Source organism: Parambassis ranga, chromosome 15 (assembly GCF_900634625.1).
Source record: "Parambassis ranga chromosome 15, fParRan2.1, whole genome shotgun sequence".
Classification (NCBI taxonomy): domain Eukaryota; kingdom Metazoa; phylum Chordata; class Actinopteri; family Ambassidae; genus Parambassis; species Parambassis ranga.
Genome location: NC_041035.1, coordinates 2,811,744 through 2,824,101, shown reverse-complemented (window position 1 = coordinate 2,824,101; position 12,358 = coordinate 2,811,744). Strand labels below are relative to the sequence as shown.

General features: G+C 44.1%; 1 protein-coding gene across 5 annotated transcripts in view; it reads right to left on the bottom strand.

Annotated features, from left to right (window-relative positions):
• Positions 1 to 5,730: 5,730 nt before the first annotated feature.
• Positions 5,731 to 12,358, bottom strand: part of ltbp1 (latent transforming growth factor beta binding protein 1) — a 119,359-nt gene continuing 112,731 nt past the window's right edge. For all 5 annotated transcript variants that reach the window (XM_028423004.1, XM_028423005.1, XM_028423006.1 and 2 more), the window contains 4 exons: positions 11,672 to 11,848; positions 10,994 to 11,155; positions 9,561 to 9,710; positions 5,731 to 9,479 (listed from right to left, as the gene is read on the bottom strand). In XM_028423004.1, coding sequence (XP_028278805.1) covers positions 9,307 to 9,479; positions 9,561 to 9,710; positions 10,994 to 11,155; positions 11,672 to 11,848 — 662 coding nt within the window. In that variant the 3' untranslated portion in view covers positions 5,731 to 9,306. The remainder of the gene's footprint in view (positions 9,480 to 9,560; positions 9,711 to 10,993; positions 11,156 to 11,671; positions 11,849 to 12,358) is intronic.

Sequence of the window (12,358 nt, the reverse complement as noted above, 5' to 3'; positions counted from 1 at the left end):
TTTGTTAAGTTGTATGTTAATGTGCCTTTTGTGCTTTAAGTAATTGAAATATGAATGTTGTGTGCTATGAGTCATCATGATTTACCTCTGCTTGCCAAGGTCTTCAGGCCAAAACAGTCCCCGGAGTGAGTGAACACAATTTAATGGTTCCAGTGATTGTGGAGGGGGAAGCACGAGGTGAAGTGTTCTGGAGGGCCAAACAAGAAATATATAATTATGCTTCTTCTAATTACATATATTATGTTGAATATCTGTAAGCAAATGTTTACATGTAACAGCCCTTACAGGCCTGCGAATCCATCAAGGCAGGAGAAAGGGTTTGAAAGCAGTGGAATAGTGACCACTACTTCTTACAGACAGCTGAGCCAGTCAAGTGAAGTTTAGCAGCAGGACAACCCCCACAGTTTGCAGAACATTAGCATCCCTGTCACAAAAGAGGAGGATGTGTGAGCCAAGCTTTACTGCAAACTGCTATCAACAGCAAGATCTGGGGTTGAATCCCACTGATCAAGTGGCCAAAATCCCACGGCACCTGGAAAACTGTAAGTAAAGACCTCTGCAGGTTGTTGGACCAACTCAGAAATTAGAAAAAATGGGGGAAACCATTGAAAACATTGAACATTGAGGAGGGTCATTAGGGGAGAGGAACCACCTGGGCTCCCTTTAAACCATGTGCTGGCTGTGGCTCCCTGCTCTCCTCCTTGTAGGTATAGTCCTGTTTGTCGCTCCTCCAGGCACAAACGCACACATATCCATTCACAGACCGACACTGCACACACTACTAATAGTGTACTCACCCCTCATATCTATATTAGTGTTGCTAATTCACAGATGATTTTTTATAATAAAACACTTTCAATTGGTCCATGCATTGTCTCTGTCTCCCCTCATTTTTGTCACTCTTGTCACAGGCTGAGCTGGCCTGTGACAAGTGGGAGCTCATCCTTAAGTTTTAGTTATTTGTCTTATCTCTCAGTGATACGTTTGGTTGTAGTTTGGCATATTTCACTATATTGTTGTTTTGGAGTCTGAGTAGTTTATTTTGCACAGCACAGGAGGAGAGCAGGAGGGGCAGGGATGGTTGGGAGCTGAGGAGCAGAACAGCCCTGGGAATGAAGGTTGTCTAGGATGGGACTGGGATGGGCCTTGGAATTAGACCCACTGCTGCAAAACTTTGCCGCCGTCGATGGATCTCTGGAACAGCAGCCGCAACACTGCCCAACTGTTCTGTCTGCTGATCAGGGCAGGGTGCTGTGGTTGTGTTGGTCCTCTTCAGAGTTCTCACCACCTCCTCTGTGCTGAAGGTTAGTTTCCTTTCTGGATTTGCAGGAGGAGATAAGGGTTTCTATTTTGGTGGCGTTGAGGCTGTTGGGCAGGGGTGCAGAAGAAGACTGCTGATCGATGAGGATTTCCTTGAGTTCTTTGCTTTGGGAAGATGTTGACCTGTTTGGTAGGAATGATATTGTCCACACAGAGAGAAATGTATGACGACACTGCAATCCACTTGTTCGCTGATGTCACTGGAGGATGTAAGAATGTTGTCCTAGGCTGTGGATTCAAAGAGATATACACTGCAGAGTTACAATGCTGTGATTAGTCCATTGCTTGATGGTTTCTTTGTGCTCTATTCTCCTTACGACCCTGATGTAGGCTGGTGCCAGCAGGATGGTGTGGTCTGTAGAGCCCAGAGGAGGAAGAGCAATAGACTTATATACATTGGGGATAGATCAACATTTCTCCAGTGTTTTCCTTAGTCGGGTCATGCAGGTGATGTACTGCTGAAATCCTTTCAATGATTTGACTTAGGGCTAAGTAGATCTCGGGTTATTGCCATGTCTCCGTGAGGCACAAAATGTGTGTAGTCTGAATATCAACTAATGCTAAAGCTAGCATCAGCCCATATGGTGACAGATGGCAGCTGACTGCTTTCGCATGGAGTAACAGGTGGAACGCCTTCCTCGGTAGGCAAAGTTTCAAAGACTCATCCTCTCTCTTTTTCTCCTCACATCTCTTCTGCAGGAGGCAACAGCCAAGCTGAAGAGACCCTGCGGAACGACCGCAGTGTCGAGGAGCTCCTTTTTCTCCGTAGTTGTGAGGATGGTGAGTCCCAGCCAGTGCGCTCTCTCTTGCTGGACCATAAGACCCATGGCTCTTCCTGTGGCTTGGATAGCCACTTTGTGGAGGTGGAGGACGTGGTCCGTAATGACGCAAATTTCCTCCCACAGGGAGTTATGTGGTTTGACCATCATGTCCTCTTCTAAATTCGCCTCTAATATAGCGGAGGTGTTGAGAACTCTGCCCGATAGCTGCCGCCTTGTCAGTAAGGCTGGATTGAAAGCGGTCTGTCCTGGAGGGACAGGGCCGAGGGTGAAGGTGTGTTGGTACCAGCGGCTCAGTAGGAGGTATCACACAACACAGTGTGAGAGGATGTGTGGTTTAGCTTTCCAGGAAGCCGCTTTCTCATCCAGCAGCTCTGGGAAAATTGGCAGCACTTGTTTCCCTGCTTCTTCGCTTCAGGCAGTTTCTTGCCATCAAAACGAGATTTTACCTTCTTGGCTTGAACCATGGGCCACGAGATGTCCAGCCGCAGCTGTGTGTTTACACATGTCGTGCATGTCACAATCTCCCATTGTGATGCCAGGCTTTGCAGCCTAGCCAGTGACACTGAAGTTGGCTTCGTCTTCATTACAGCCCGATGCAACTTTCAAGGGAAGGCAGGGCAGTGGATGGATACCAGCAGCCTGAGTATGAACTAAGCCCAGACACGCTGCACACACAGGTGAGTGTTCCAGCTACAGGGGCAAAGTTTTGGGCTTTTCATGGCTTCAGCAGGGTCGTTAGTCGTGCTACTCTCAAGCTGAGAAGCAAGCATGGTGTGTGAGACCGGTGACCAAATTTGCGCTGGCTTAGCTCAGCATTTTAAAAGGTTTATTTACAAAGTCCATAAAAAATGTGCAGAAAGGACTGAATGGAAAACCAGAGTCAACATGTAGATGAGTTGGCCATGAGGCAAACCAGAAAGGCACTGCAGGCAGAGGGGTCAGCTAAGAAAAAAAAAACTGAAACCCCACGATGGATGATGGAACGAACTGGTGAGGAAGCACTGGAAAGCTGGACCTCTTATACCCTGCAGGGAGGCAATGATGAGTGGAATAGGAGGGAGCTGCCCTGGAGATCGCCACCTAGGAAACACAACCAGAGCCACATTCACACAACATGAGGAAAAAGGGAGAGGGAGAGGAAGGGGGTATAAAGAAAAAGAAGAAAGAAAATCCCCAAAACAGAACACAGACCATAACAGTACCGGCTGATTCTATGAGAATTACAGAGTGCCTTCCAGTCTTGTGAGGTGAATTGTGGACCACGATCTGAGACTGTCAGAGAGGATGCCATGCAACTGGAAAACATGATCTATTAAAGAGTCTGCTGTCTCACAGGCTGAGGGTAATCTGGGTTGTGGAATAAAATGAGCTGCTTTGGAAAAACAGTTGACAATGGTCTGTTGTGTGTGACCAAAGTCAAACAGGTGATGCAAGCAACAACATATTCTCCAATGTCAGAGTCAGAGGTAATACTCTACTGGGGTGACAGGTCAATCGTGGAGACTTGGGCCTATTGGAGGATGGAAGAACGGAGAGAGGTACAAAATGTCTTCTGGGTGGCCCAGTGCCTGGATCTGGCTCCACCAAGGCTGAGCGAGGTTGAGTCCTACCATGCAGGAAGCTGGCAAGATGGTTTCAGGAGAGGACATAATACGCCGAGAGCGTCTGCTTTGACATTCTTCGACAAGTTTTTGTGGTCAGTCCAAACTACAAAAGCCTGCTCTGACCCCTCCAGCCAGTTTCTCCACTCCCCAAGAGCCAGTTTCACTGCCAGGAGTTCTCTGTTGCCAACATCATAGTTGCACTCAGCTGGGGGGAGACGTCGGGAGAAAAAGACACAGGGACAGAGCTTAAGATCAAAGACAGCAGGTACCTATTTTCAACACAGTGTCAGCTTTTAATAATCAATACATAGTCTAAGTGTCTTGTCCTTCTTTTCAACTAAGAAAAACCAAGGGAATCATGGATATATTTTTCCATGGAATTCCACTCAGGCCTGGAAAGGTTGAACAGGCGAACAGTCACAACAGTACAAGCACTCACCTTCACGCAGGCAACAGCTCTCCCCACGAGTCAGGCAGTTACGGCCAAGTTGCATTGTTTTCTTGCTGGAGGTTACTGAGGACTGAGCAGAATGCAGGGAGGCAACAGGTGTAGCCCAGATCCCAGACTTACTTGGTGCAAGAGGGTGGTAGGGCTGAGGTGGAGGCCTGGTGGGTTGCTCCCGTCTCCTCTCCCTGAAGCATGAGTCTATGTGAATAGTAAGGGACATACGTTCTTTAAAAGTGTCTGGTTCTTCTCTGACAGCAAATAGGTCTTTTAATTGTTCACTCAAACCTTGAACAAATCCTGCTCAAAGTGCTGGCTTCTCAGAACAAGCAAAAATCGATTACCGACTTCCGGCCTAGGGTGTCCTTTTGCCATCTGCATCCTTGTGCTTGAACGTGGTGTTTGCTATGGACAGACTGTGCACCACAGTTCAGATCGGGGAGGCCGCTCCTCCCAAACACGCCTCTCCAAGTATTACCGTCATTGCCCACATGGGTATTGAAGTCAATTCCCCAGCAAGACAGTCAGATAAGTCCTCAGTCAAAACACCTTCCAGCCCCCCTTCCAGGGAAGAAGGTACTCTGCACCGTTTAGCCCGTAAGCCGAAACCACAGTGAGAGACCTCTCCCTGAAGGTGCAGGGAGGTGACATCTTATTGCTATGGCAACTCCAGTGTAGAAGACAGTGCAGCCTCTCTCATGGAATTGGATTCTAGTACCAAAGCTGTGTGTGAAGGTGAGCCTGACTATCTCTCATCAGTACTGCTCAGTCCTCCTGCACAAGTTCAGGCTCCTTCCCCGAGCAAGGTGATATATTTCTTCTATTGTATTTGTTAACTAAACAAAATGCAAAAATCTCACATTCACTGTTTCACTGATAAATACCTGAGCTCCAGGAAACACACATACATGTAATTGATAAATCAGCTGTGCGTAGAGCAAAGGAGCAGAATTGACTCTGTTCCAGGTGTGAAATGAAATTCTTCTGACCTGCTTTCCTGAAATGTTCAGTGTGACCCAAGCCAGTGATATCAAAAACAACAACAGGGGTTGTACAGAAGCCTCACTAGCACCTGTGTAAATGTTCCCAAAAGGGAATAAACACACAACACATCATACGGTGACATTTTGAGGAAAAACACAGCTTTTAGTGGATGGCACGGCACCACTGAAAACAACAAGGTCACATCCACAGACTGTAAAGCTTTACTACAGGAGTTTACATCTACACAATGACAGGAGGATCCAAAGCTAGGTTAACAAACTGCAATTACAAAAGAAGGTTGTTGCTGAGTGACTGTAGAGGCATATATATATATCAGATTATTAGACCCTGATACTCTGAATATAAATCCTAACAAGGCCTGGCTTACAGATTGCTTGTTTCATCCAGAGGGCACAGAAGGGTCGGTCCACTCAGCATGCATGTATTGTCGCTCTTCACTGCCATCTTTTGATATAGGTGGGTATTACAGGCCAAAACTCATCATGACAGCTGGTCAAAAATGTCAAAAATAAAATAATATGAGCAGAAGAAAAGTATCCCATATTAAGAGTAAAAACCGACAAATAGGTTTATGTTAAATATAACAATTTGTGGTTTATTATCGAGGGGTTTAATGTACATTGTGATGTGAATTCATAGAAAAAAGTGATTTATTCATGTACAAATTACAAAGACATCAGCTGTTTTCCCCTCTCTTAATGTACACAAGGTTCTCCTCTCCCACCGCTGTCCCATAGCAGCTTTGCAACCTGGCAAGACTTTGCAGTGGAAAACAGATAAAATGGTTCAGTTCAGTCACTTCAAAGCACCAAAAAAACAAAAAGAGGAACACCAGTCAGTCTTTTTAGCTCTCATTAAACCTGGACGACAAAACAAAAAAGCTTATCCCAATGACTTTCTGTAGTAGAATAAAATCTGCGTTTCTTTGTGGCGGACAGAGGGATGGCGAGGGAGGAAGTGAGGGAGCAGACAGCCGGCCTTTTCCCAGAATTAAATATCCACAATCAGGAAATACAATGGATCCCCCAGCACAAGTCCAGCGGGTTTGTCAATACGTTAAATGACACATAAAAACTTAATAACAAAAATAACAAAAGGCACTTTGGAAAGCAACAGACAAAACATACACTTTATACAGCTGTGTGTTTCTGTCCCCACATGGCACCACAGAGTAGATTAAACTGAATCTTCATCTCAAGTAAATTATGATTTGTTTCATTTAGTGTGTGTTTTATACAGTGCAGAATATATGGGCTATATGTGTGTGCATGTGCATGTGTGTGTGTTGTATTTCTATACTTTTAAGGACTGAGTGTCACTTTAGAGGTGAAGCTAAAGACATACCGACTGATCTACACTGCTTTAAAAGTCTTACTTTAGCATTTAGCTAATTAGCACTGGAGTTTCCATCCAATGTGGAGATAAATAAAACTATTTCGTTTAGCAGCTCATCATTCATGAGAAGAACTGACTCTCAGGCTGCACAACAAACATATTTGTAAGCCGTGATTGTGGAACTTTCGGCTAGTCAGTCCACCACTTTGGTCCAGCTTACTTTAAGCTTTTGGATGGATTACTGTCACATAAAGCTCTGACTTTGGTGCTTTGCTAACTCAGCTTTGGTTCATCTGCTGACAGATCCTCAGGATGATAACTATGTGTGTTTTTCCACTGCAGGAACTAACAGACCTATTTTGAACATCTAGCATTATTGTGTGTTTTGACGGCTGGAACCTCTTCTGTAGTTCCTTTTTCAAGGCTGTTTAGGAATAATAAAAAAAAAAACCTCAGGATGATCCTGAAACACTTCATCCTAGACTTCCTAGACAGACTTCCTCTGAGAACAGGAACTAATAGGGTTTCTCTTCTGGAAGAACATCTTGAAGAACATCTGGGGTGCAGTGATGGCAGTGAAAATGACTTTGTGTGCATGTGGAAGTGAAAACATATAGAAGACATTTGGCTCATGGATATTAAAACGCACCATAACAAAGTCGTCCAGTTGTAATAACACATCTATGATCTTCCCAGCATGCTTTATGGCTTCTACAATATGACTAAATGATGATCTTAAGTGTCTAACATTCATTTTACCACTCACAATGAAGTGGTTAAGAGTGCACCATATGGGTAATATTGAAAAAAATAAATCGTCATATTTGAAAAGTGAGTATTTTGTTTTGCCGAAGGTAAAAGCTTACACTGCACCTAATAACACTGGAGGTAAAGTAAGCCATCAACACACAAGTGCCAACCTTGCAGTTTCACACATGGCCACTTGAGGCTGGCTAGCTAGTGAGTCAATCCTCCATATTAAAGACCCCGTTCAGACTGGGGAAAGTCAACCCAGATAGAGTGGGATTGAAGCTGGATACGTTCAGACCTATTTTCAAATCACACACATGCATGTGTCAATCCAGTTTAATCTGGATTCTTTGCCATCGCAAAGGCGCATTGTAAAATTCAGACCCCATTTAGGCCGCGGTAGTAATAGGTACATGCAGTTTTTGTTTTGTTTTATTTGTTCTTTTGTTTTTTTTTCCCATCCAAAACGCAGTTTATTCCTTTGTAGCCATGTCAAAAATAAACTCTGGATAAAGCTTTCATAGTTCAACGCAATGCAACCCGGATACTGTCCCTGTGAACCTGGAAGTATGATGTCATGATGATACGCTAGCCATATTTACGTTCAGATGTCATCAAATTGAACTGAATCCAGCTTTAACCGGATTTGCGCTGTTCAGCTTGAGAAGAAACTCTATCCGGCGGAATACAGCCGGAATCCCACTCTAGCTGGATTGATTACAGAAGTCTGAATGGGCTCAAAATCTATTACATACAGTACATATTTCATAGGGGTGGAACGTTTCACAAAATCCACAGTTCGGTTCATATCACGGTTCTGAGGTCACGGTTTTCAGTTCGGTTTACAATGTTGAGGTTTTTACTACTTTTAATACTTTGGAAATAGCATAGATCAGCATAAGTTGTACATCCTAATCATCCAACATTTAGCATATTTAAGAATCAGTTTAGTGTTTTCCCAGTTCAGAAGGTCAAGCCCGTTTTTATTTATATCTTTTTAATTTCTATATAGCACCAGATCATAACAGAAGCCATTTAAGATAACCTTTACTATAGAACAGGTTTACACCTTGTTCCTTTATTAAACAAACTAAACAGCTCATGTTATTTATCTTATCTGAACGGCAGCATGTCTGCGTGGTTGTGCGTTTACAATTCAGCGCTGCTGTCTGCGCACGGAGGCACAATGTGCGTACACACACAGACACATGCACAAACAGGCACACACTCATGATATGCTAGTTGGATAGACTGAACTCTCGGAGAAGCTCACGGTCACTGCTTGTCGAGGACAGTAGCCTGACTGCAGAAGGATTTCACTTCAGTCTCCAAAAGTCACCAGAGAGAGTCACTAGTTGCTTTAGATAAACAAAAAGGTTTGGAAAGTTGCCAGTTGGTAAAAATGCCTCCCTGCATTACGTGATGCGCATGTCCTGAACCGAACAAAACACGCGCCCTGAACTGAAACACGACTACCGAACAGTTCATATTTTTTTCCTGAACCATCCCATGCCTAACAGTTTATGTGCTTTATGGTCAAATTTGATCACAGTGATCCATCATGCACATAAACATGCAGACAGATGAAAAGCTAATGTTTCCGATCATTTCCCTCGCAGGCAGTACTAGAAAAAGCACCAGTTCAACAGTTTAATATCCTGTATTTATATTTAAAACATTTAGGAGGGTTTTGTTTAAATATATCCAGAAAAATAACTAATAAAGCTTCGTGAATGTCATGCAGCCCAGCACTGTAAAAACACAAAAACATAGTGATGTGAAGCAGTAGTGAGTAACAATGGCTGCTGAGGGTTTGATTAGAATGAGGATTTGGTTCATCAAAGGTCATGTTGTGGGAATTTAGGAGGTCACTGTTGATGGTCAGCTGAGGGGTATGAGGAGTTCTGCTGGATGCTACAGTTTAACCAAAGTATGGTGTTTTTATCCCACTGAGGATTTTACAGTGACTGTGATCAGTGGACGTCCTCACAAGTATAGCATTACAAGTTTGTGCGTGTGGTTTTGGTGTCTGAAGTTCCCCCAGCCCCCGGGTGTCTGTCCATGCTCACTGTGGGTGTGTGGATGTTTTGTGTGTGTCTGCCTCCACGCAGTAGTTAGGTTTGTCGGAAGCCTTGTAACCCGGCAAACACACACACTGGTAGGAGCCCACTGTGTTTATGCACTTTGAATTTTTACACAGCGACATTCGATTATTGAGTTCTGAGCACTCGTTCACATCTGTGGACAGAAAAGAGGAGGTTTCAGTGGCATGCTCTGTCTCTGTGTCTTAGTTTAGCGTGTGTGGACTGCTGTCCCTACCAACACAGGCCATGAGGGACAGGTCGAGGGTGTATCCGACGAAGCACTCGCAGGTGTAGCCCTCCTGAACCCGCACACAGCGACCGTTCTCACAGCCATTCAGTACCCCACACTCCTCTGCACGCAGACCCTCAAACGCTTTGTACGGACCTGCGGCGCAAACACACAGTAAGTCACTTCTAAGCACACATGATGAAGATGAAGGAAACATTATTCCTGAGGGGCAGCTCACCACAAGAAGACAGGAGAGAGACAATGCAATGAATTCTACATAAAAACACAGGCACACTGTTCAATGATTCCATACTAAGAAATACTTCACAAAGTGGCCTAGAACAGAAGGTGTTTGGATCAACATGAAAGTAATCCTTGACAGACAGACAGGTTGTGTCAGTTAATTCTGTGGCTTTCTTTCCTACCTAGTACTAACACCTCAGGGACACAGCAGCATGACTAATAATATTACAGCTGCTAGTGATACAAAAGGAGGTCAAAGGTTGGCACTCATGATCCAGCCGTTGTTTGTATGCCTGATTGATATGCATGAGTAATGCCACTTAATGTTCTCAAGTGCGAATATGGAGTGGCATCACTTGACTAAACATGGAGAGCAGCATGAAAGCAGCAGGACATGAGGGGAAAAAACTAGCCTAGGGAGAAGGCGAACACCTCAGCAAGGTCTGTTCCACAAAACAAAGACTGCACTCACATGTAGCATGTAAACACTGAAGCTGTGCTGCTAAAGGATGATAATACCAGTGGTGTTAGCCAGTGTGAGTGTGAGATCCCTGCCTTAATGTCTTTGATTACTATACATTAATGTGGTCAGGCCCAAAGACAAAACATGAGTAATAGATTGTCTTTGCAGCACCTGGCCTTACTATGTAAAGTGTGCCTGACACTGAGTGATTTGGAGCTTTAAACATAAAACATAATTATATGAAAGAAGACCAGAAGACTGAACAACTATACATTCACAGGTTCTCATAGTGTCGTCACAAGATGGCAGCAAAGTCCTATCAGTCATAGTCATAAACATTTATTATCACATAACAATGAGGGGTGGGGGTTTATTAAGCAGCAAGGGATCATTCTACTTATGTGTCACCTCGACAACATCATGTGGCCTGTTACCATCTAAACATTAGGCAAGAACGGAGATTAAGGTCTGTCGTCCTGACCTCAGTGTGATCAGGTACCTGTGGGCTGTGCTGGAGAAACATGTCAGACCCATGAAGGTACATCTCAGACATCTTGATACCACAGGACGCCTTCAGAGTGACATACAGAGTCACTTCCTTGGACCCCTCCCAATCCTTGTCTTAACTTTATATCTTTATGGTATAGGCTACAATTGCAACATATTCACCAACATGTGAACAACCTGTGTTCATTCTTCTGTTAATATGGATGCAGAGGTTAAAAGTACTCACGCTCTTCTATTCCAAAAGAGGGCGGGAATGGCCGTTGCTCAGGTGAGGGTGAATAGTCCGGACTCATTTCATATTCATGAACTGGACCGGCCACAAGGGCGTCACGACCGTACGGCTGCTGCTCGCTGGCAAAGGGAATGTTACACATGGAGGCGTAGTCCTCTGAGAGCAGGAAACAGAGAGATGAGAGACATAAATCACTGAATAAGAAATGTCAGCACCTGCCAAGTCTTGTAATAACTGAAACATAAGAGATTAATTAGAATTAAGATTATAATAGGAGGGCAGTAGTGCTGAGGTTACACGGACCTGTAGGCTATGTATGTAATCAGGTGTGCTTGTATTTTATTAATGGTGTTGATTTATCTTGCTAACTAGTGTGTTTGACAAAACATAGAAAGTCTATTTTACAGTGTGGCCTAACCTGCAGCTAACTGCAGAGATCACAGTGAAATTGCAGTGAATACTGTATGGAAGGCAAGTCTGACTTTATGAAATTATGAAATAAAAAAGGACATATTTGTTCATTGTGAACACACAGTAGAAAGACAAAATGATTTTTGGTCTCTCACCTTAGCTAAACCTTCAGTCTAACTCAAACCTAACTTTAAATTGTAAATGTAATTCAAAATCTCCTCACTGCCATCACACAGAGCGTGTGTGTGTGTGTGTGTGTACCACTGTCTTTAGCAGGACACAGGGCACAGTCCATGCCCCAGGCCTCTCCATACAAACAGCAGCACTCTGTGAATGTGGTCTGCCTGTTAGAAGGCATCGGCTGGGTGCACGTCATTGTTATCAGCTTCTCCCAGCAGATACCATGGTTGTTTATGAGCTCCGCCTGCTCCTGTTGTTCTGAAAACACACATACACAGGGGGTTATCATACATACACATACACATACTTCTGGACACTTACTAGCTAGACTAGCAACTGACATCTCTGGGCTAGTCTCCACCACCCCTAGTTTAGCAGCTAGTATGAAAAGAACAGGTACTGACCACCACTTCCATCTAAGCAACTAGCATCTCTGCGCTAGTCACTAGCTTCCCAATTGCATCTCTTGTCCCCAGGTTTGCAATTTTAGTCTACACATTTGTAACGCTAGGCTAGGCTTTGAGGCTTGCACTGTATACAAGTTTAAAGACTTCTGGCTACATCAGAGTTTGGTTTCTTCCTTTACGAGTCTTCGGGCCACTTTTAATTGGTAAGACTGAATAAGTATCCAGTGTGTGTGTGTGTGTGTGTGTGTGTGTGTGTAGGTGTGTAGGTGTGTGTGTGCGTGTGTGTGTGTGTGTGTGTGTGTGTGTGTGTTTGTGTGTGTGTGTGTGTGTGTGGTGTCCTCTCCTTTTCTCTTACTCTGTT